At 35.7% G+C, this 24,723-nt stretch overlaps 1 protein-coding gene across 5 annotated transcripts in view; it reads left to right on the forward strand.

Moving 5' to 3' along the window:
- PDS5A (PDS5 cohesin associated factor A) overlaps nucleotides 1-24,723 on the forward strand; it is a 131,103-nt gene that overhangs the window by 81,863 nt on the left and 24,517 nt on the right. For all 5 annotated transcript variants that reach the window (XM_068543075.1, XM_068543079.1, XM_068543076.1 and 2 more), the window contains exons 17-23: nucleotides 5,702-5,817; nucleotides 11,922-12,027; nucleotides 14,613-14,773; nucleotides 18,009-18,132; nucleotides 18,961-19,119; nucleotides 21,580-21,648; nucleotides 22,777-22,913. In XM_068543075.1, the coding sequence (XP_068399176.1) occupies nucleotides 5,702-5,817; nucleotides 11,922-12,027; nucleotides 14,613-14,773; nucleotides 18,009-18,132; nucleotides 18,961-19,119; nucleotides 21,580-21,648; nucleotides 22,777-22,913 (872 nt within the window). The remainder of the gene's footprint in view (nucleotides 1-5,701; nucleotides 5,818-11,921; nucleotides 12,028-14,612; nucleotides 14,774-18,008; nucleotides 18,133-18,960; nucleotides 19,120-21,579; nucleotides 21,649-22,776; nucleotides 22,914-24,723) is intronic.

Raw genomic sequence — 24,723 nt, forward strand, 5'->3', positions numbered from 1 at the left:
TTCCCCTTTTGTTTCAATTCCATTCCTAAAAAATTTTAGCAAAAGTACTTTGAGCAAGGAATATGAATAGACACATACTGTAGATTAATGCGAGTATACATGATGGTATAGTGAGAGGGTGAGCAATGGTATTGAAATATGTGCTGTATAGATTTGCTTTCTCTTTGGACTTCACGTTTTGAGTTTCCACACCTTGGTTCTAGTGGAGGACCACTTATTTGCCATAGCTTCAGCTCTGCTTGCTATTTTATCCTCTAGCATCTTCCTATGACCATGGTTCCCAAATTTTAAGATTTTCCAGGAATATTGTTAATTCAGCATTTGAGACAGTCCTAGGTCTGAATTTCAGCATTTACTACCAATTTGACCTTTAATAAGTTACTCAGCATTTCTGAGCCTCATATTCTTCACCTATAAATATTATCAACCTCATTGGATTGTTAAACGAATAAGATAAAATTAAAATTTATGTACGCCCTACTAGAGGGCGCCCTGCACTGCCCTATAAGATGTAAATAAATAGTAATTCTTATAATGTTACATATACATGACAAACACTAAGAATTATTAAAATAGGTCTAGAGTGGGGTCCTGAATCTCCATCTTTTAGCAAAGTCTCAAAGTGATTCTGGGGCTTCCCTGGTGGCGCAGTGGTTGAGAATCTGCCTGCCAATGCAGGGGACACGGGTTCGAGCCCTGTTCTGGGAAGATCCCACATGCCGCGGAGCGACTGGGCCCGTGAGCCACAATTACTGAGCCTGCGCGTCTGGAGCCTGTGCTCCGCAACAAGAGAGGCTGCGATAGTGAGAGGCCCGCGCACTGCGATGAAGAGTGGCCCCCGCTCGCCGCAACTGGAGAAAGCCCTCACACAGAAACGAAGACCCAACACAGCCATAAATAAATAAATAAATAAAATATTTTTTTAAAAAAAAGTGATTCTGATGAGTAGTTCACGGACTATACTTTAAAGAAAAACCTTCCTTACGGGATTATTTGGATATGCATTGTGTCTTCAGAAGTCCAAATTATATTTTGTCCTTTGGTCAAGCCTACACCGTTATAATTCATTACATAATTTAGTAAATTGTATTATACATGCTCTCTCACCGAAGTTGCTGTTTAGGTGACAGAGGCAGGCAAATATTTCAACAGAGAATACAGTGTGTTAAATATTCTGATAGAATCATGCGCTTTGATAACACAAAGGAACAGCAGCCATCCCATGCAGGGGTGGAAATGGGAATAGCTTGTTCTAGAATAAGTCATTCCTGAGTTGAATCTTAAAGGATGAGTAGGAATTAGACCAGTATGTGAAGAATGACTGCTTTATTTCTAGTTTGGGTGACTGGACATCACAGGAGATACTTTAGGGATAGGAGAAGATAATGATGTATATGTAGCCTCCAGCAGTTATATTTAGAATCTGAGATTCAGGCCTTGTTGGTATGTATTAGCATAGTTATATCTCCTGGAGGAGGTCGAGAAGAAAAAAACAAAAGGAGAGAGAGATGCTAACTTAACGCTATTTAGTAACAGTCATAGAGTGCTTCCTGTTTTCTTTTAATATAATTTTTGTTTGTTTTTTTGGCTGCGTTGGGTCTTCGTTGCTGCACACGGGTTTTCTCTAGTTGCGGCGAGCGGGGGCTACTCTTCGTTGCAGTGCGCGGGCTTCTCATTGCAGTGGCTTCTCTTGTTGTGGAGCACGGGCTCTAGGTGCGCAGGCTTCAGTAGTTGCAGCACGCGGGCTCAGTAGTCGTGGCACACGGGCCCTAGAGCATGTGGGCTTCAGTAGTTGTGGCACGCGGGCTCGGTAATTGTGGCTCACAGGCTCTGTAGCGCAGGCTCAGTAATTGTGACTCACGGGCTTAGTTGCTTCGGTGCATGTGGGATCTTCCTGGACCAAGGATCGAACCGGTGTCCCCTGTATTGGCAGGTGGATTCTTAACTGCTGTGCCACCAGGGAAGTCCCAGTATAACCTTTTCTATAGTTTAATGAGAGCGATACACAGGTGTGATACTGTGATTTCTAATGAGAAATATGTATTTGGTGTTTGTCCATATTTCTGGCACAGAGCTCCTAAAACCCTTGAAATTTCCTAAGTGATGAAAGTAACAAAGGTGTCTTTTGTTATGTTAATGAGGTAACTTTTGGAACTCACCTAAGAATGGGAGCTGGTTGCCATCAGAGCCAACCATGTGATTAGAGAGTTGGAACTTTTCGGAGGGGAGAGGGGCTGGAGATTGACTTCAATCACCAATGGCCTATGATTTATTTAATCAATCATGTCTATGTAATGAAGCCTCCATAAAACCCCAAAAGGACACAGTTCAGAGAGCTTCTGGTTTAGTGAACATGTAGAGATTTGCAGAGAGTAGCAAGCTCATAGAGGGCATGGAAGCTCTGAGTCCTTTCCTTGTCCTATGCATTTCTTCCATCTGGCTGTTCCTGAGTTACATACTTGTATAATAAACCTGTGATCTAGTAGTAGTAAGAAAATGTTTCTCTGAGTTCTGTGAGCCAGTCTAGCAAATTAATTGAGCCCAAGGAAAGGATGGGGGTTGTGGGAACCTCTGATTTATAGTCATTTGGTTAGAGGTACAGGTAAACCTGGGCTTGCTACTGGCATGTGAAGTGGGAGAGTTGGGCGGGTGGGGGGTAGAGATTGAATTTTAGTATGCTCTGCTTGTGTGCAGAGAATTGCTTGGTGGTGGTGGGGGGGACACCCCCCCCTCCCCGCCCCTGTTCACCATGTTGGAATTGGGCCCAGGAATCCAAAAGAATAGGTCACTAACATGAAAGTTAAACCTTTGGAAATTATTTCTTGTGAGAGATGTGTTTTATCTAGTTTACTGATTCCAGCTGCAGAAAAATATTGATAATATAAATCCTTTCAGGAATCTTTTTTTTTTTTTTAATGCAGAAGCCTTTGTTTTTTAATATATATTTTTTAATTTACTTGGCTGCACTGCTGGCACATGGGATCTCTGTTGCTGCATGTGGTACCTTCATTGCAGCATGTGGGATCTTTTTTTTTTTAGTTGTGACATGCGGGATCTCTTAGTTGTGGCACGTGGGATCTGGCCAGGGATCGAACCCAGGCTCCCTGCATTGGGAGCACGGAGTCTTAACCACTGGACCACGAGGGAAGTCCCTCAGGAATCATTTTTATTAGCTAGGAAAGCAGTAAATTATACAAGAGGAAATACCGTGTATGTGAAAGAATACTTTCTTTTTTAACTTTTTTTATTTTTTTTAACTTAAAAAATTTTTTAATTTATTTATTTATTTTTGGCTGTGTTCGGTGTTCATTGCTGCATGCAGGCTTTCTCTAGTTGTGGCACATGGGGGCTACTCTTCGCTGTGGTGTGCGGGCTTCTCATTGCGGTGGCTTCTCTTTGTTGCGGAGCATGGGCTCTAGGCACGTGGGCTTCAGTAGTTGTGACACGTGGGCTCAGTAGTTGTGGCACACAGGCTTAGTTGCTCTGCGGCATGTGGGATCTTCCCGGACGAGGGATCGAACCAGTGTCCCCAGCATTGACAGGTGGATTCTTAACCACTGCACCACCAGGGAAGTCCACTTTTTTTTTTTTTTAAACAAATAGGTATTTTTTATTGTCAAAATGAGAAAGCAGGTATGTATGAAAAAGAAAGGAGATACATAGATGCAGCATTTTTTAAAGCTTTAAAAATTTTTTTGTAATAACAAATTAGTAAATTATAAACTGCTTGAGAATAGGGGCTATTTGCTTATTTCTTTGATATACCTTAAGAGTGCTTAAGTATTCTAAACAACTTATGTAACTATGTAACTAGTAACTATGTAACTAGTAGATATCAGTCTGCAGTGATAGCATAGATTTGATCAGAAATTTCTGAAGCATTGTCAGGAATATAGAAAGAATTAATTTTCTTTACTCTTTCTGCTGTCATTTCTTAAAAGGATTACATATGGTTACTTCTCAGAAGTAGTTCTCAACTACTTTTCAGTTGTAAAACATCTTTATCTGATGTTTCTGTTTGTGTATTGGAAGTTATGTGTGAGTACCCCTTTTTTTTTCTAGAGTGTGTAAAGAAAACAAGGAAACTGTTTATTTGTTGCTGCTTACTTGCCACATACTAATTTGGCTTGTTGCTTATCCCCAGTATCACTTCTGATTATGACATATATTATTTTAAAAGAATTGTTATAAGAGATTACCTAAATATTACATACATAAAATATGGTTTGAAGGATTACTTAAATGTAAGATTGTTATATGGAAATACCAAAATGTCAGGTTTTTAAAACTGTGCCTTAATATTATTATTTACATGCATTGGTGTATTTTATATAGTGCTATTACTGTGCTTAAATGTGATTTATTCTTTTTCCTGTTAGCATTTCCTTTATTTTTCTTATGCTTATATATGTATTACTGTAACTCTTTCCTAATGCCTAGTTTTTCCATTTTTTAGTACTGACTGTATAGTTTGCCTAGCAATTTTCCAGTGGCATATTTGTTGTTAGACAATCACTTGACTTTATCTTATGTTAAAGCAACTAAATTTTATACAAAGTGGGGGAAAATCGCCTCTTTTGGAGACCTGCACAAAATAAGTCTGATTTCAAAAGATAGTAGAGTATTTAAGTTGATTTTAAATGTGTATCTGTGGTTTAGAGCAAAGTATATAAGGCCTAAGCACTGCCTAAAATATTTTTATTTTCTCAAATGCTGAAATTTTGCTTGATTAATTACAGCTTGCAAAATAAATCAAGCATCTCCTAGTGACTAATAAGTTTTCTTCAGAATCTCAGTTCTTTGGATTTACACTCTAATAACAAATATGGGTGGTATCTAATTTAATGTGACCTTTATAGTTAATTTGTGTCAAGATGTTACTGAAACTACAATAGAAATTTTTTTCCTTTCTCCTTTATCCCGTTGGACAAATATCCTTAAAATTTTTTTTTATGAAAAATTAATAGAGTGACTATCATTTGTTATTGCTTTATAGTTCAGAAAGCACTTTTAATGTGCTTTATCTTGTCAGCTAACATTTTACACCTATTCATCAGAGATAGTCAATTAAAAGCCTTGTTATTAAAGTAAATTTCTTACCCCAATGCCCAGCACATTGTAAATTTAACCTTGTCTTTGGAGGACTCAGTCTCTACAAACATTAAGTCCTTATATTCTTTAGAAGAAACTTCCAGCAGTAATATCTTTTCTTTGTAGGAGCTCTTTGATGTAATGCCACCGTCTTTGAACTCAACTATGTTCTTCCAGAGCTGAAAAACTTTATACACTTACAAGTCTTCCCCTCTTTAAAAAAAAAACCAAATTGTTGACTGAAATAAAAGTATTTTTTCAAACTATGAAATAAACCAATGAAACCCATGAAAGTATAAATTGTTTTAATTTTTTCAAAAGTAGAGCATTATTAAAAAGATTGTTTACAGGGTATTAATTTTATGGGAGAAATATGAGACAAAAGGCATAAATCATACCATGTCACCCCCTTTCTTTTCTCTACAGTCCAGGTTTTCTAGTGATTGCCTAATGAGTATATCATTTTAGTCAGGCTGTAAAGCAGGAAAAGGGCTTTTTTACGTCTGATGGTTTTTAATCTTTAAATGCTTTTGTTGCCCGTGATCATTTTTATTTTGAAAAACATGAAAGAGGATGGTACTTACCGTAAAAACTCTTTTCCTTTCTATAGAGAGAAATAGCCCGGAAACTTGCAAATCCTAAGCAGCCAACCAATCCTTTTCTAGAAATGGTCAAATTTCTGTTGGAAAGAATTGCACCTGTGCACATTGATTCAGAAGCCATCAGGTAAGCTAGGAAATATATTCACTCATAAATAGAATATAATCTGAAACTACAGTGTTGTAAGTTTAAATTCTGGGTCCCCAAGAGACCTAAAAAGGTTTCCTGTAACACCTTTTTAAAGGCAGGAGCATATATCATTGAAGTTGAAAGAACGACCAAAGTTCGTTTTTTGATCTTTGGTTTGCTTCACTACTTTTGATTTTTTTAAGAGTTCTTGTGTTTATTTTTAGCTTGTATGTGCTCATTAAAGAAAACCTAGAACATGAGAAGGAAGAAAATTTTAAATCTATAGGCTATCATCAGCCTTTGAGTTTTCTTAACAATTTTCATGGCCACATAGTGTTCTTTAGTATGTATTATATTACTGTTCACTTGAGATATGTGAAAAACAGAATAATATTTTGAAGGTAGCACAAGATTGCCATTAGACTAATCTGCTTTCAAAACATGTGTATTACTTACCAGTTTTTTGGCTCTATCTGAGTTTTTAATTTATTTTTAACTTTAATATGGGTATAACATCTTATTAGATGAATGTGAAAATTAGTGATAATATGCAAAAAGTAAGCAGACTAGCATAATAGACATTGACAGCTATTGTTTTTAATTAACTGTTCCCATAATTTCATGCATTTCACTTGTTTCTAATGATTTTCTGTTGTAAACTTCTGAGAATACTTTTCCCTTGCACTAACCATTTTTCCAGTAGATTATCTACATATCTTTTCATGTTGGGTAACTAAATAGCATTTATTGATTCTCTTTTCTTTGGATTAGGAGACCTGGTTCTAGCTGTTAGTTATTTTATCTTATGTGAATCACTGCTTTGGTTGTATTGGAATTCCAATTGTATTAGTTTGCTAGGGCTGCCATAACAAAATACCACAGACTGTGTGACTTCAACAACAGAAATTTATTTTCTCACATTCTGGAGGCTAGCAGTCCAAGATTCAAGATATCAGCAAGTTTGATTTCTTCTGAAGCCTCTCTCCATGGGATGCAGAGATAACTCTTTGCTTTCCTCACATGTCTGTGTCCTAACCTCCTCTTCACATAAGGACACCAATCATTTGGGATTATGCCCCACCCATTTGACCTCAGTTTACCTTAATTATCTCTTTAAAGGCTCTCATTCCAAGTACAGTCACGTCCTGAGGTGTACTGGAGGTTAGGACTTCAACATAATGAATTTGGGGGTACACAATTAAGCTCGTAATGGTGATGTTTGTAGGGGGTTTTTTGTGGAGTTTTCTTGTTTTTTTTAACTAAGATCGCCTTATCTTTTAATTTCCTTATTTGCAAATAAGAAAGCTAAGGTTCTGAGAGAGACCAGGTGGTTTTTTACAGCTGGGTAATAGCAAAAACCATAACTTAAACTGAGATGTATTATTTTCAATGTCAGTGTCCTTTGCTCTATACCGTTTGGTTTTAATGGGGTAAATCAAGGAAATGGTAGGCACTCTTTCCTTTGCATATTGATTTTGAAAGAGACATATAATTGGCATCAGGAAGCCTTTGGTATTTGTCTCCATGAGGCCTCACAGAGTTTCATTACTTCAGTAAATTATAATAAGCTAGTGTTTGATCTCCAGTCTTAAAAGACCAAAAACTCAGTTTTTTCAGTAGTGTCATGATTGTTTGGGCTCAGAAAAACGAACTAACTTATGGTTAGGATGTCTAAGACACTAATTTTATGCAACATTCCAATTTATTAATTTTACTGAGAAGTATATGTCATATAAGATTCCTTCCATGTAACCAAATTTTCATGGAATATAAATTGCAAACAGAGGGTTTATTTATTCATTGAACATACCTTTAGAGGAGTGATTTGTAAAGTACATTGGGCAATTGGGGAAGGAGAGTTACCTAACCTGAATTGTGTGAAATGGATTTGTTATTAGAAAAGGCTCCTGAAATAGATGGCACATAATATGGGTAGTGAATGATCAGTAGGAATTATAGACATCAGCCAGGTGAAGATTGCAGGAGAAGAGCAGACCAGGCCACTAGCCCTGTGTCATTGAGCAGGTTATTTAAATTACTCATCTTTAAGATAAGAACAATAATAATTACTACTCAGTGAAGTTGTTGAGAGGCTTAAATAACATATACGTGTGTAGAACACTTAGCATAATGCCTCACACGTAGTTAAGTGCTAAATGAATGTTAATAGCTATTCTAGGAAGAAAAATAGCAGACACAAAAGAACAAAGGCAAAAGGAATCAGGAATTATTAAGAAAATTGCATATACTTCAGCCATAATGAAGGATTTGGGAAGGAAGCATTGGGAATAGTAGAAAATCATTCTAAATATAACTTTTAAAAATATATTTATTTATTTTAGTATATTTCCCCCAGACTTATGTACATACAAATACACATATGCATGCTACAGTTAGTTATTGGTCTGTAGATAGTGGTTGAAAATGAAGTAGTGATTGTAATAATGATTGAAACCTGGGGAGAGGGTAAAATTTAGAAAGAGAAAGGTTGAGGACTGAATCCTGAGGAAAATTAACAATTAAAAGTCTGGCAGAAGAAAAGGAATTCATTAAATTAAAAGATGTTTTTTAAGAAGGCATGGTCAAAAGAGGTCAGGGGTCAGACACTGCCCAGAGTAAAATAGTAAATTCAAATATCCACTGAATTTAGAAAATAGAAAAACACTACAATGCTCGGAATAGTTTATTTGGGTTAGCAAGGACAAATCCAGATTACCATGGATTGAGAAGGGCATAGGATAGTCCTTCCACACCACATCATGGTACACAAAGAAAATTACAGTATTTGAGCAGAGAAAACTGCTCAAGTCTAGAGGTGACTGGCCTAGCTGAGTAGGAGCCCACTAGATCCCACTTGGCCATCTTGAGGTCTGAGAAAATCAAAGGGATATATACCTTATCACCCTTCTAAACTGCTATAGGAGATAAATTGGGATTTGGGGACAGCTAGTATAGACAGTTTAGCTATAAAAAGTAAAGGAGAAAAATGAGCTGATGGAAAGAGAGTAAGGTTGAAGAAGGGTCTTTTCTTGTTCTTAATGAAGGGATTTTGAATATTTAAATACCTTTAAAAAGTACTAAAAGGAAAGAAGAGAGGTTGAAGATGGGGTAAGGGGAATAGAACTAGGATAGAGCACCATCCCTAAAGAAATGGAACAGGAAGAAGAAAATCTTCCCCTATGGCATTAAAGGAGGTTAGAAAGTAGGATATGGAAAATTATAGTTTTCACTCAAAGCCTCCATTGTCCTCCTTTATGTTAACAGTGAGGTAGTCTGCTCAGTGGAAGGATTTAAAAAATAGACCTGAGTTAGAATGGTAAAGATTTTTAACAGTTATTATACAGGATAGGAGAGAAACGGACACATGGATAATTTCCCAAGCAGTTTTGAACATGCATTTGGATTGGTGATGATCTTTTGCTTCATCATACCCTGTGAAGTATATGGAGTGTATATTATTTATCTAATTTAGAAATGAGGAAGAATACTTTCACAAGAGGAAGGACTATAGTTCTGGCTTCAAGATTTGGGTCTGTCTCACCCAAATAGCTTTTTGACTCATAAGGGTGATCCCACCCACATTGTAATGAAAGCAGAGATTATGCCTGTCTTGTTTTGCACTGTATTTCCAGGATAGACCCTAAGACTTCACACACAGTAGGTAGTCAATAAATACTTATTAAATAAATGCATGCACGGACTCTATTATGAGTAGTCAGATACATTTATAAATTTTATCAAACACGTTTGTAATCGTGTTAATAAATTCATGCATTTTATGGGATTTCCTTCTAATAGAAAGCTTAATTCAGAATATTTTTCTCAAATTGGAAATAATTTTTTTTTAAATGTATAATATCAGAGGTAACAATTCTAGAACAAAATATAGGGTGAGCAAGATTTTAGATGGGACATAAAGAGTACAAACAATGAGAGAAACGTTAATTTTTTTTTTCCTCTCTGCAAGGCATCATTAAGAAAAAGAAAAGTCAAGCCACAGATGGGGAGATAAGACAAACGAACCAATTTTAAAATGGCCCAAAAATTTGAACAGATACTTTATCAAATAAAACATACAAATAGTAAATAAGCACAAGAAAAGACAATCAACATTATTACTCATTGGGGAAATGCAAATTCAAATTAGAGTGAGAAGTACCACTACACACCCACTAGAATGGCTAAAATTAAAGATACTGACTATACAAAGTATTGGCGAGTATGTAGACTTAGCTAACCATGTGTTGGTGATATTGAAAACAGTTTGTTGTACATTAAATGTACATATATTACCTTACGACTCAGGAATCCCAATACTAGACATTTAACTCTAAGAAAAGAAAACATCATTAAAAAAAAAAAAAGAAAACATACTTCCCATAAAGACCTATACTTAACTGCTTTTAGCAGCTTTACTTGTGTCTTTAATAGAAATACCCAGAAGTCCATCAGTTGGTAATTGGATAAACATAACTGTGGAATATCCATACAACGAAATACTTCTCAGCAACAGAGAGGAACGAACCACTGATTTCTATGCAACAACATGGAGGAGTCTCAAAAGTATTATGTCACATAAAAGTTTTCAGACGCAAAATATGTAAAATATATAAAACCTTAGAAAAGGTAAAATTATAGTGACAGAAAGCAGATCAGTTATTATTGCCAGGGTAGGAAAAGGGAATTGACCACAGAAGAGGCATAAGGCAGGTTTTTGTGGAGATGGCAATGTTTTATGTATGTATCTCCACAATGATCACCACTTTACACCCACTAGATGGCTGTGACCAAAAAGATGAGTTGGTGAGGATGTAGAAAAATTGGAACCCTCATGTATTGCTAGTGGGAATGTAAAGTGGTGGAGCTGCTTGTGAAAACAGTTTGACAGTTCCTCCAATACTTAAGCATAGAGTTACCATATGACCTTGCAATTCCACTCCTAAATATATGCCCATACAAAATCTGTATATAAATGTTTATAGCAATATTATTCATAATAGCCAAAAAATAGAATGTCCCAAATGGACCATCAACTGCTGAATGGATAAATAAAATGTCTTACATGCAGACATTGGAACATTATTCAGAATTAAAAAGAATGAAGTACTGATACATACTACAACAAGGGTGAACCTGAAGAACAGTATGCTAAGTGAAAGGAGTCACTCACAGAGACCACATATTACATGGTTCCATTTATATGAAATATTTAGAATAGGCAAATGTATATAGCAACAGAAAGTAGATTAGTGGATGCCTAGGGCTGAAGGAGGTGGAGGTGAATAAGGAATGACTCCTAATGGGGAAGAGGTTTGTGTTGGGGTAGGGTGAAAGCTAAATTTGTTGAATATTTGCCTGTACTAGGCCATTTGCTGTAATAGTTTAATATCCTCAAAGTTTAATATCCTTCTTCAGTTTACTGATGAAGAATAAGTTTCAAAAACAAAGGTCATGTTTGTTTTTACTTAAAATAGTATCATGTTGACCAGGTAATATTCCATTTTGTGGTGGTTAGGTATATTTGAAAAACTAATTCAATAATGTTGGACAATTAAATAGTTTTTAATTGATGAATGTTTATGGATATATTTAGCATGATTCTTCTCATGAATTGTTATAAATTTCTTTGTTATAAATCTCTAGGAATGGAATTACCGATTCAGTTTTAATTATAAGTGATTAATGCCTTTGTCCATGTGAGTGTTTGCTATGTTTTTTTGCTTTGAGTGCATTGTCATTTGTCCATTTAGCAACTGCCATCTTTACTGTTTTTCTTAAAATTGCAAATGATCTCTATATATGGGTATGAATATTACATTGCTTATACTTATAAAAATATATTTCCAGTACATGTGTTGTTTAATTTTAGTTTTGTTGTTTTTCAGTAGAATTACTCTTATTATACATGGGTGGGGCAGATAAACTAAAAATAAGCTCTGTTGTTATGTAGAGAGTGAAGTTTAAAAAGTCACAAAATAACTTTTTCTTCCAGAAGATATTTGAATTTGTTGTTTAGATTCTGTGTATGTCTACCACAATGTAATTAGGATGTAATTACTAATATAGTAGTGTTACTAATTTAGATTTTCTTACTTTAATAGTGCACTGGTAAAACTAATGAATAAATCAATAGAGGGGACAGCAGATGATGAAGAGGAGGGCGTAAGTCCAGATACAGCTATTCGTTCAGGACTTGAACTTCTTAAGGTATTTTTGAAACAGTTTGTCTTTTCTGCAGTCATAATTTGAATCCCCTTAAGGATATGCAAGTCAGGCTTTATTTCATTGGAAACTATTCAAAAGATTAAAATTTGTAATAGAAATCATATTTTATAAAAATAACATGTTTTCTACATTATAATAATGTAATTATTTTACATTATAAAATAATAATTTTATGGGTTTTGCTGTTTCGTACAGTGCCTGCTATGCTTGTAACAGTATGTGCTAAATGATCTTATCTTTCAAATAACCTGCATCTGGGGTAGTGGGACTGTTCACAGGAAATTACTATAAGACATCATCTATCTGATCGGGATTTTTTTAAACAATTGGTAAACATAATAGATGCCAAAGAATTAAGAGAATTGAACAATTAGTAAGAGACATGATTTAATCTAGGGGGACCACAGCATCATCAAAGAGAATAATTCTTGGCATGTTTTAGGGATTGTTGTGAGTGTAGTCTGACTAGATAAAAGTATTGCTTTGGGGAGTAATGGAAGACAAGGTTGGTTCTAGATTGTGGAGTGCCATTGGGGCAGAAAGGTACCATCAAGGGCATTTAACCTGCTTTTTAAAATGATACAGCACTTGATAGAGCTTTCGTTAGATGGAGTAAAGAGGAGAAGAAATTAAAGGCTAAGAGACATGGGCTTCCCTGGTAGCACAGTGGTTAAGAATCCACTTGCCAGTGCAGAGGACACGGGTTTGAGCCCTGGTCCGGGAAGATCCCACATGCCGTGGAGCAACTAAGCCCATGTGCCACAACTACTGAGCCTGCACTCTAGAGCCCGTGAGCCACAACTGTTTGTTGAGCCTGTGCGCCACAACTACTGAGCCTGCGTTCTAGAGCCCAAGAGCCACAACTACTGAGCCTGTGTGTCACAACTACTGAAGCCTGTGCACCTAGAGCCCGAGCTCCACAACAAGAGAAGCCACTGCAGTGAGAAGCCTGTGCGCTGCAACGAAGAGCAGCCCCCGCTCACCACAACTAGAGAAAGCTGGTGTGCAGCAACAAAGACCCAATGCAGCCAAAAATAAATAAATAAAATAAATACATTTATTAAAAATAATGATAAAAAAATAAATAAAGGCTAAGAGACATTTATATCATTACAACATATGAACTAAAGGAGAAGAAACAAACCAGTGCAATGGACATTAGACAGAAAAGAGAGTGATGGGTTTGTATTGCAGTGGTCTTAAATATCTTTTTTTCTTATTCTTTTTGGCCGTGCTGAGCAGCTTGTGAGATTTTAGTTCCCTGACCAGGGATTGAACTTGGGCCCTCAGCAGTGAGAGCGTGGAGTCCTAACCACTGGACCGCCAGGGAATTCCCTTAAATATCATTTCATGGAAAGAACTGATGTGATTCTTCATGAGAAAGACTTTATATTTTTAGTAATGGAGTAATATGTTTAAATACTTTTAAGAGTAAAGTCATCTTTAAGGCAAATGTTTTTAATAGGTTGTTTGATTCAACTTTTCAAATTTAAATCTCCATTTTTCTATGAATAATTAAAACCTCATAACTAAATATTATCACCGTAAACCCTACCAAATGAGACACTTTCTCCACTTCATAACACATTAAAAAAATGCTGGGCTTCCCTGGCGGCGCAGTGGTTGGGAGTCCGCCTGCCAATGCAGGGGACACGGGTTCGAACCCTGGTCTGGGAAGATCCCACATGCTGCGGAGCGGCTGAGCCCACGCGCCACAACTGCTGGGCCTGCGCTCTAGAGCCTGTGAGCCACAACTGCAGAAGCCCGGGCGCCTGAAGCCCGGGCGCCTGGAGCCCGTGCTCCGCAGCAAGAGAGGCCACCGCAGTGAGAAGTCCGTGCACCGCAGTGAAGAGTGGCCTCCGCTCGCCTCAGCTGGGGAAAGCCCGCGTGCAGCAGTGAAGACCCAATGCAGCCAAAAAAAAGAAAAAAAAAATGCTTATTTAATAAGTTAATGAGGGCTTACATACTCCATTCCCCCCACCGCCTTATTTTTCTACTTTTAGCCCTTACTGCCTATATTCTAACTAAATTGTTTCTACTTCATGGAAGGTAAACTTTGTAGACATGTATCTAACTTGCTGTAAATTCCTTAAGGATAGCCTGGAACTTATTATGTCTTAATAAATAAAGGGAATAATTATTTATATGTTTGTAATCGTGATTAAAAGTTCCCAATAATGGCTTGTTTTTAGTTATGATGAGTGAACTTTTTGTGATGGATTTCATTTAAAATATTTCCTTATAGAGTATCTTTTTGCCAGTGAAATAAAGCTCAGTGTTAGCATTTTGTTCGCATCACAATATCACTCCACGAAAAGGAGCCACATTTTCCACATTCCCAGTATCAGAATAGACTAAGAGGTGAAGAAGAAAATATAGCAAGGGCTGTATATCAGGAATCATTAGCCACAACTCACTTCAAGGGAGACTGCAAGATATAATCTTAATTGTATTGCTAGCATATGCAGCCCATAATTTAAAATTTTATTTGTAGTAGAAAATAGTTCTCTTCTTTTAATGGATTAAAACCATCGTCTGTACTTACAAAGTTATATCTATTCCTCTAGGTTCTGTCTTTCACACATCCTACCTCGTTCCACTCTGCAGAGACATATGAGTCCCTGTTACAGTGCCTCAGAATGGAAGATGACAAGGTAGCAGAAGCTGCTATACAAATTTTTAGAAATACAGGCCACAAAATAGAAACAGACCTACCCCAGATACGATCGTGAGTATGTTTTTTTCTCATGGTAAACACAAAAGTTTTCCAAGTTTGGGAGTCATAGGATCATTGTTTCCCTTTCCCTTAGGAAGATAGGAGAGAAGAAAGACAACTTTTGTTTAGAAGCTGCTTTACTGTATCCTTTGTTTTCATCTTTTCTCTGCCTCACACACCTCCTCTACCATTAGAATATGGGCAGAGGAACAACCTGAAACTTTGTTTAAACAACATGATTTTAAAATATTAACATTAATAATCAAAAGTTAGCACAGAATTTAGAACTTAGGATTAATATATCTTCCTAATTTATCTTTTTCTCTCCAACTCCAATTCAATAGCTACTACCTTCATATCCCACCCAAGAATTGGATAATCAAGTAGTGTGCTTAATAAAATGTTTATTAGTTGCTTAGTTGTTGACCATAGTGCTTTTGTCTCTCCCTCTAGACTACCTCCCCTCTCCTCATAAGAATGAAGTATGTTTTGGTATTTTTACTTTGGCATCTTAAAGAGCTTGCCTTAGGATCAAAATTGTGCTGATGTCTTTTGGAGGAAGAACACATTGCTGATAGCTATTATAATTGGATGTTATTATATATATGTAAATAGAATGGGGTAAATCCAAATCAAACCCGTTTTTCCTGACGGGGTAATAATAGGACAAGAAGACTCATGACTCCTGAAGTTTTTATTGAATTTGTAAGCTAATAGTTTAATTTGAGAAATAACTCAACGTTTATTGTACATTCTCTTCATTGTCGGCACTGTACTGGCTAATATACAAGATTACCACTGTCAGTGCCTGCTCTTAAGGAGTTTATAGTCTAGAAATGATAATTTTATATTTGTACATTATAGAAAAAAATCATTGACACAGTAGGATAAAGTTATTTGTGAGTTTTTCAAGGTGGGAAAACCTATACATTTTTTAAGGTAAAGGATTTATTCTTAAAGGAATTCTATCCCAGAGGAAGCAGTGGAGGAGTTAACTTTGGACACAAGGACTAAAACCTCTTGTTCTTAAGACTAATGGGGAAGGAAGGAGAGAATCACTGAAAAAGCAGAGAAGCACAGCACTGCAGACCTCAGTAACAACACTGGTGGCATCACTGGATTGTAGCACACTAGAAAAACAAGGAGAAAGGTTAAACTTGACCTATGCATCATCCATTCATTAGGCTAAGAAGAATTAATAATATATTTAACAACAATTTGATCAACACTGTATCTTCTTTTGTTACTAACTGGTGTTATTTACAAGAACTGTTCCCCTGATAAATGAATTTCAAAGAAAGACTTAAACAGTGCTTAGTCAAGGAAGCTATTTGGGCATGAAAATCCTTCTCATTATTCTCAACTGCAGGGAGAGAAATGTGGCATATTCATAAATATCAAATTAGACTTACACTGACCAGCATATGTTACAGTTTTTTCTTTGAGGTGCATTGCTCTTAATGTCTAGCCTCCCATTATTATAAGAGGACCCTTTGTCACCATCGCATTTGATATCATTGACGTTTATGAAGTAGTCTTTATTGCATTAAGTATATGACAAGTATCTTTCCTTAAATATTTGTTTTGTTTTACAGATTTTCTTCTGATTTAAAAAACTACTTATAAGATCATTGTAAAAAGCTGAAACTTTAGACAATATAAAGGAAAAGAAAGAGTGTTAACATTTTGATATATATTTTTTATGAATGTTTTATCTATTTGATGTGCATGCCAATTTTAATGCATTGACTGTAATATGTATTTCCATATTCTCCTATAGAAAGATTGTTGTAAATCTTCAATGTCAGTGTGGTGGTTAAGTGCATGGATTTGGAACAGAAATGTTTATCTTTTTTAAAAAAAAACAATTTCCATTTTATTTTTTGATATTTACTTTATTTCATTTATTTTATATTTTAATTTTGGCTGCGTCGGGTCTTAGTTGCGGCACGTGGGCTCTTTGTTGTGGCATGTGAGCTTCTCTCTAGTTGTGGCACGCAGGCTCCAGAGCGCATGGGCTCTGTAGTTGGCAGCACACGGGCTCCATAGTTGCCCTGCGGCACGTGGGATCTTAGTTCCCTGACCAGGGATCGAACCCGTATCCCCTGCATTGGAAGGCAGATTCTTTACCACTGGACCCACCAGGGAAGTCCCCAGAAATGTTTATCTTTAAATCTCAATTCCACCATTTCCTATCTCTGTCACCTTAAGAAGCTTACATAAATAATATGTTTGTGCTTTAGTTTTCTCATCTGTTTAATGATCATAATAATAGTCTTTGGGTGATTGTGAGGATTGATTTAATTAATCCATGTTTTGTTTTGTTTTGTTTTAAAAACACCACTTAGAACGGTGCTTGGCACAAGTACTAAATAATTGTTAGAAGTTTTTGTTACTTTTCTACCTATGTATTGTCTATATCCTTGCATACTCTCTTTCACTAGTGTGTTCATTTATGTTTTTTAATGTAACTTGGCCTTTTGCTACTTTTTTTTCCCCCATGGTTGCTTTAAAATAACTGAACAGGGGACTTCCCTGGTGGTCCAGTGGTTAAGAATCTGCCTTCCAATGCAGGGGACACGGGTTTGATCCCTGGTCAGGGAACTAAGATCCCACGTGCCGCGGGGCAACTAAGCCTGTGAGCCGCAACTAGAGAGCCCACACACTCTGGAGCCCACACACCACAACTAGAGAGCCCTCACACTGCAACTGAGCCCACGCACTCTGGAGCCCATGCGCCACAACTAGAGAGAAGCCACAACAAAAGATCCCGCATGCTGCAACTAAGACCCAACGCAGCCATAAATAAATAAATATTTAAAAAACAAAAACAAAACCCTTGATTCTTAAAAAAATTTAAAAAAAAATAACTGAAGGGAATTGTGAAAGGGAAGTGGAAAATTTAGGAGTATTTTCTCAGAAGATAAATGTAAAAATATGGCATGGGGCACTTTTAGATTATAAATTAAGGGTGGCTTGTTTATTTCTCCATATTCATGAGGTGGCTTTAAAATGAAAATTGTCTTCTGTAGTAGCCCTTTTTTTTGAGGCATTGTATTTCTGGGATTATACTTGGGGACAGGGAAGGAGTTTTAAATCTTTTTATAGATCAGGTAATTTAGAAGAGAGGCTTTCTACCAGCATACATCCAAATAGTTACTGTAGATGAAGTGGGAGACAACCAGAAGAACTACTTGTGGTTTATGGGCTTTTTTTTTTTTTTTTAACTGATTATTATTTTTTGCAGGACCTTAATTCCCATCTTACATCAGAAAGCAAAGAGAGGTACTCCCCACCAAGCAAAACAGGCCGTTCACTGTATACATGCCATATTCACAAATAAAGAAGTACAGCTTGCACAGATTTTTGAGGTATATATAATTACATAGGATGTGTTGTTGATTTTTATTTTCATGCTCTGTGGTTTGATGAAGATAGAAAGTTGTTTTTTTAGCTATTTAATCCCACTCGAGAATATAAATTCCATGGGAGCAGGGACTCTCTGTTTTATTCAGCACTTTAGATATTCCCAGCCTTTAGATCAGACTATATAATCAAATACTACATATTGAAAGATGTTTGGTGTGTTTTGTGTTACAACATTTTACTTAATTTTAGCTTTATTGGCTCAGTGGTCCATTTAGTTTGAGAAACTATCAGTAGATGACTTTGAACCACCCAGTTTAAAATTCCTGACAACCCTACTTGAAAATTAGTTCTGTTTGCCTTTCCTTATGTATGATCCTTTGCCTGATTCCACTACTGGATAAGTATTCCTATTATCATAAATTGGATACAATATGAACAGAACCCATGAACTCTTATTTTTTATGATCCGTGGTCATTTAAAATGTTCCCACAGGTTAAGAAATCCAACAACATAACAAAACTATTGTACATGACTTGAAAATAATGCTGATTTGACCATGCAGGAATTTTCTTGCTTTTACGTCTACCTTATATGTGGGCTTTACTTTTTTCTTTTATCTTTTTTTACCTTCTTTGAATCTTATTAAATTTTGGTAGGTGAAATAAGAATCAAGTGTCTAATATGATTGAAGTTACTTTTGATCATCTCATTAGAACAGATTTTTTTGGGCATGATAAATTCAGGAGGACTCAGGAACATTTACTGTTTCTGTACAATGTCTAGATATTTATAAAACAAACTAGTAATTTTGACTGTTTTATTTTTATAGCCACTCAGTAGGAGTCTCAATGCTGATGTACCAGAACAACTTATAACTCCATTAGTTTCATTGGGCCACATATCTATGTTAGCACCAGATCAATTTGCTTCCCCAATGAAATCTGTAGTAGCAAATTTTATTGTGAAAGATCTGCTAATGAATGACAGGGTAAGTTTCTCATTTAATTAAATTTAGAATCATAAGATTAAGACTGTTTACATCTTTATTTGTCACAGAAACAACACTTCTGCTTCTCTCCGTATGATTCTCTTTTACTTTAAAATTATTATATATTTTACCTCCTTATTTACTTACTTAAATTTCCAAATGACATCCTGCTGTGTAGCTATTACTAGAACTTAACACTTCTTGAAGAAAGAAAAAAATGAGAACATGAGATAGATGAATCATGAAGTAAAAAATATAAGTCAAACACTATGAAGGACAGTTAACTAGAGTACTAGAATTTTGTTTTATCAAATATTGTTTAAAGTATAAGTGGAATTGTACTTGACTAGCTTTTTGAAATATAATTACATTGCACTTTTGGCACTAGATTTACGTATTCTGTTTTAGTTATTGAAGTGTGTGTGTGTGCACATGCACACATGTGTGCACACATACTGATTAATTAGCATTGGGTTGGAGCTTTGGGATGTATAGCTTGAAAAGGCTCCCCAAGTGATTACTGAAACACGTGTCTGATTAAGAATCACCGCTTTACCAAACGGATCTAAATTAAAGTTATTGAATGAAGACACAAATCAGTCTACCTGCTGGATCATTGTGGATGACTTTCAGTGCAGTACTAATTTATCCAATTTATCTAGTCCTTCTAAACAGTCCAATAGCCTTTGAACACTCAGTATTGGAACTTAAAAAAAAAATACTTGCCAGCACACTCCTTACTCTTTTCTCTCCCTCCATTTGGATGTGATAGGGATGCAAGAGCATGGCCAAAGCCTCACTTCCTACTCCATACATCTGTTGTTTGCACTACTGATAGATGTGGCTGGCAACAAATGTGAAATTTGACACTTCTTAGATGATGACTTGATTGTTGATAAATTCTATTTTAAGATAGTTCTCTTTTTTTGTGTGTAGTAAAATATAAATAATACAAACTTTGCCATTTTATCCCTTTTAAGTGTACAGTTCTCTTACATTATATACACCCACATTCTTGTTGGGTGTTTTTTGTTTTATTAAAAAACAAGTTTAATAACATGTGTACCTCCTGTATACACAGAGGATAACCCAGGAAAGCCAAGCAACTCTCAACAATGGCCCAAGCCACCACCTAAAATATACACCCACATTGTTGTGTAACCATTGCCACTATTTCCAGAACTTCATCATCTTAGAGAGAAACTTTGTATCTATTAACCAGTAACTCCCCATTGCCTTCTCTCCCCCCAGACTCTGGTAACCTCTATTCTATTTTCCTGCTTTATGAATTCACCTATTCTAGATACCTCTTATCATACAATATTTATCCTTGTGTGTCTGGCTTATTTCTGTTAGCATAACGGTTTCAAGATTCAGCTGTGTTGTAGTATATATCAGAACTTCATTTTATGCCAGAATAATATTCCATTGTATGTGTAACTTACATTTCGTTTATCTTCTATTGATGGACCCTTGGGTTTTTTCCACCTTTTGACTGTTGTGAATAATGCTGATATGAACATTTGAGTCCCCAAAGTCAGATCTTTGGGGTATATACCTAGGAGTGGAATTGCTGGGTCACATGGTCATTCTATGCTAAACTTTTTGAGGGACTGCCAGACATTTTTCCACACTGGCTGTACCATTTTACATTCCCAGCAGCCATGCTCAAGGCTTCCAGTTTCTCTGCATCTTGGCCAACACTTATTCTTTCCTGGTTTTTTTTGATAATAGTCATCCTGGTAGGTGCAAAGTAGTATCTTGCGGTTTTGATTTGTTTCCCTAATGACTAATGACGTTGAGATTTTTTTTCATGTGCTTAATGGCTGTTCTTTAGATATTGAGTCTTTTGCCCACTTTTAATTGAATTTGTTGTTGTTGAGTTGTAAACATTCTTTATATATTCTGAATATTAGACCTTTGTCAGGTATTTGCCAACTCCAGGATTATAAAAATTTTCCCCTGTACCTTCTTCTAGGAGTTATTTTTAGTCTTAGTTCTTAAGTAAAGATTTTTGATCCATTTTTTTGAGTTAATTTTTATATATGATATAAGGTAACAGTCCAGCTTCATTCCTTTGCTTGTGGCTATGTCTAGTTTTTCCAGCACCATTTGTTGAGGAGACTGCTCTTTTCCCCATAATTGGTCTTAGCACTTTTGTGAAACATCAGTAGACCATATATGTGATATATGTGAGGTTTTCTGGGTTTCTGTTTCATTCCATTGGTCTATATGTCTATACTTACGTAGGTACCAGCCACATTGTCTTGATTCCTGTAGATTTGTAGTTAAGTTTCAAAATCAGGAAGTTTGAGCCCTCCAACTTTGTTCTTCTTTTCCAGTCCCTACTTGGTGACTTTCTGTGGGTTTCCTAGAGCACTGCACTGTTCAGCATGAAAAACTTAATGAGCAAAATGTAAAATTTTTTTCTAAAAGTTAAATTTATTCAATTGTCTATAGTCAACAGGTGAGAAGAATGGGAAATTATGGTCTCCAGATGAAGAGGTTTCCCCTGAAGTACTAGCAAAGGTAAATTTGTGTAGGTCTTAATAACTTTTATGTTGAGATAATGAACATTTATAGATACCCTTTTTTTTTAAACCTAACAGTTAATAAGCATTTTAAATGAGGTACTTTATTTTTAAATCAAAAGTTGTATGTTTCTCAAATTGTAGTTGTCATTGAGTTAGTTACATATAGGTATATGTCGGCATGTTCTTTAGACCTTCCTGCCTTGCTAAGATAATTAGATAGTGATAATTAGATAGTGAGGCTGTTTTACATAGAGATTGTAGAATATTGGTGCTCAGAAGCACCTCAGGCCTAGCCTCCTTACCAATGTCTGTCTACAGGCATAAGAATATTAACTTGGCAAAAACAGATGGCTGTCATTTTGAAAACTTCTGATAGATGTAAATTGTCCCTCAGGAAAGCTAATTTTTAAAGGGGTAGTCTTGGGATTTAAAACAAGACTTCTTCATTAGCATCTTACTTGATTGATAATCTGTTTCACCTTGAGTAGCTTCATAGTCCTCATTCCATCAGTTCCTTTATCCAGGTTGTCAGTAAATATAGTAAATAATATCTACATTCTTTAGCTAGTTCTTGCATGTATTCCATAACAATCTTTTGAGTATAAGCCACCAAGCAATTACGGCTACAAATAATTATGAAATCTCCTAGTTTTTTAATCAAAATAGTTTTTCAGTACTACAAAAAATATTACAGTCTATCTAAATAGTTATTTTTAATCACTGTAATCAGTATAGTTTAGTTATTTTTAAACAATATATTTTTAAATGATTTGAAAAGCAATTTTTCAGGTGTGAAAAGTCTGAATTCAAGGAGCCAGACCTTGGGCAAGTTATCACAGTAATGTGTCTAAATTGCCTTATTTATTGGAAATAAGAATACCTCTCTCATAGAGTTGTTTGGGAGATTAAATAAAGTAATACATGTGTAACTCTGGGGAAAGTACCTGGCATAGATTAAACAGAATAAGTATTAGTTCTCATTGTTATTATCCTATAGACTTGTTTAATAAAACATGTCTTCCGGCAGCTAAGTAATCTCACTAACCTAATTAACATAAATTAATCTTGCCTTTAAGTGGAATTTTAAGTTGCTTTCTTTTTTTAGCATGTTAATATTTTATAGGTACAGGCAATTAAACTTCTGGTAAGGTGGCTGTTGGGTATGAAAAACAACCAGTCTAAATCTGCCAATTCAACTCTTCGGTTATTATCAGCGATGTTGGTTAGTGAGGGTGACCTGACAGAGCAAAAGAAGATCAGGTGAGATTTTTCTTCCTTTCCAGGTTTTTTTAGCTCAAGATGTTGGTAGAGCTTACATAGGAATTATTTACTTAATATTGACTGTTGTAATTGTACTATGTGCTTTGTGTTTAAATTTTACATACTTATTTGGGGTTTGTATCTGAATAATGATCGTGTATTTTTCTTCATTCCTAAAGACTGACCTTTTTCCAGTAAACTTTTAGTCATAATCACTATAGCAATGTTACAGTTAGCTTCAATATTTGAATCAGTTAAGCAAATATTTGTTGAATTACTGCTCTTTGCAAAACACTATGAAAAGCATTGCAGCAAAAACAGATAAAATTCAGTTCCTGCCTTTAAGGAACTTACCCTAGTATAGTGATTGAACAAGTAGAGTGTCTTGATGCCACGAAGGGAATAAAAATTTCAGTGTAGGTTCAAAGAAGGAAGAGATGCAGCCTCCTGATGGTTTGCAGAAGACTATACAAGGTTCTGCAAATGCCAAAAAAAAAATTTGTTTCATTTCTACACCTGTTCACTCTTCAAATCTGTGAAATCACCATTTCTTCTTTCTGTTCCTTTTAAGATGAAAATAAAAGCCAAATTTTTTATTTACTAGGGTCCAGCTGAAATAACTGAAAAATTCTACTTGTGATGAATTCTTACTTTAAAATTTTTGTTAGAGGATAGATTTAACTATTTATGCTTTCAGTATTTATTCAGCACTATCATGCCAGGTACTACCAAGCCTTTTAAAGATACAATAATCTCTCCCTCTAAGGAATATGCATTCTAGTGGAGGAGATAGGAAATGCACAATTACAGTGAGGAAAACAATCAAAAATTATTTTTATCATAAAATAAGCCAAGGGTAGCTTTGCATGAACAGATTGAAGAGTAGGGATAATGAGAAGTTTTAAATTTGGGGAAACTATGTACAGTGTATAGCAAAGGCTTAATAATGAGCTCTTACAAATCAATGATAAATAGGATCCCCAATAAAGATGAAGATTATATATTAGCAGTTTACCTTTAAAAAACTGTTTGACATCACTAAATACAATAAGTACAATTTTAATTTAAGTGGAACCTGTTGTCTGTCAAATCAGCAAAAAGCTTTTTAAGCAATCATCACACCATGGGATCAGGGAAATGGGTTCCCTCATAACTCCTGTGAATATAAATGGGCACAGTCTTGGCAGGACAGTTTGGCATTTTATTTCTAAGTCCTTAAAAATGTTATCCATTGACTTTTTTTTTGACTCTTTATTTTTACACTCATGAAATTATAAAAGAATCATACAAAAATATATGTACAAACATGTTCTTTCCAGCATTTTTTATCATCACAGAAGATAGGGGAATGGTTAACTGTGGAACACACATGTTATGAAATATTATGCAAATCTTAATTAGATTTTATGTATCCCATAGTTTAGCTTAGGCTCTGGAATCAGAAACTCATTCAACTCTACCTACGCTCCATTTACTAGCTGTGTGAACTTGCATAAGTCACTTTTCTAAGCCTCAGTTTCCTCATCTTACAGAGTTAAGTACACAAATAGTAGCATTAATTTTTTTAATTCCTGAATCATTTGCCTCAGAAGCCATTTGAGGGTCCCTCATTGTTACCAGTGCTCAGTTTGATGGTCATGTGGTCCAGGAGTGCCATGTTTTCTCCTCCTGTATGCTAAATAATAGTCCCTTGTGGATTCAGGGCAGCTTTCCACATTTCCTAAAGTCTTTAAAATATCAAAGCTATGTTATGTTCCTTATAGCGGTTGAAGTAAGAAGACTATCCTTTCACCACCTCACTGTCACGTTT

This window comes from Eschrichtius robustus, chromosome 4 (genome assembly GCF_028021215.1).
Source record: "Eschrichtius robustus isolate mEscRob2 chromosome 4, mEscRob2.pri, whole genome shotgun sequence".
Classification (NCBI taxonomy): Eukaryota; Metazoa; Chordata; class Mammalia; order Artiodactyla; family Eschrichtiidae; genus Eschrichtius; species Eschrichtius robustus.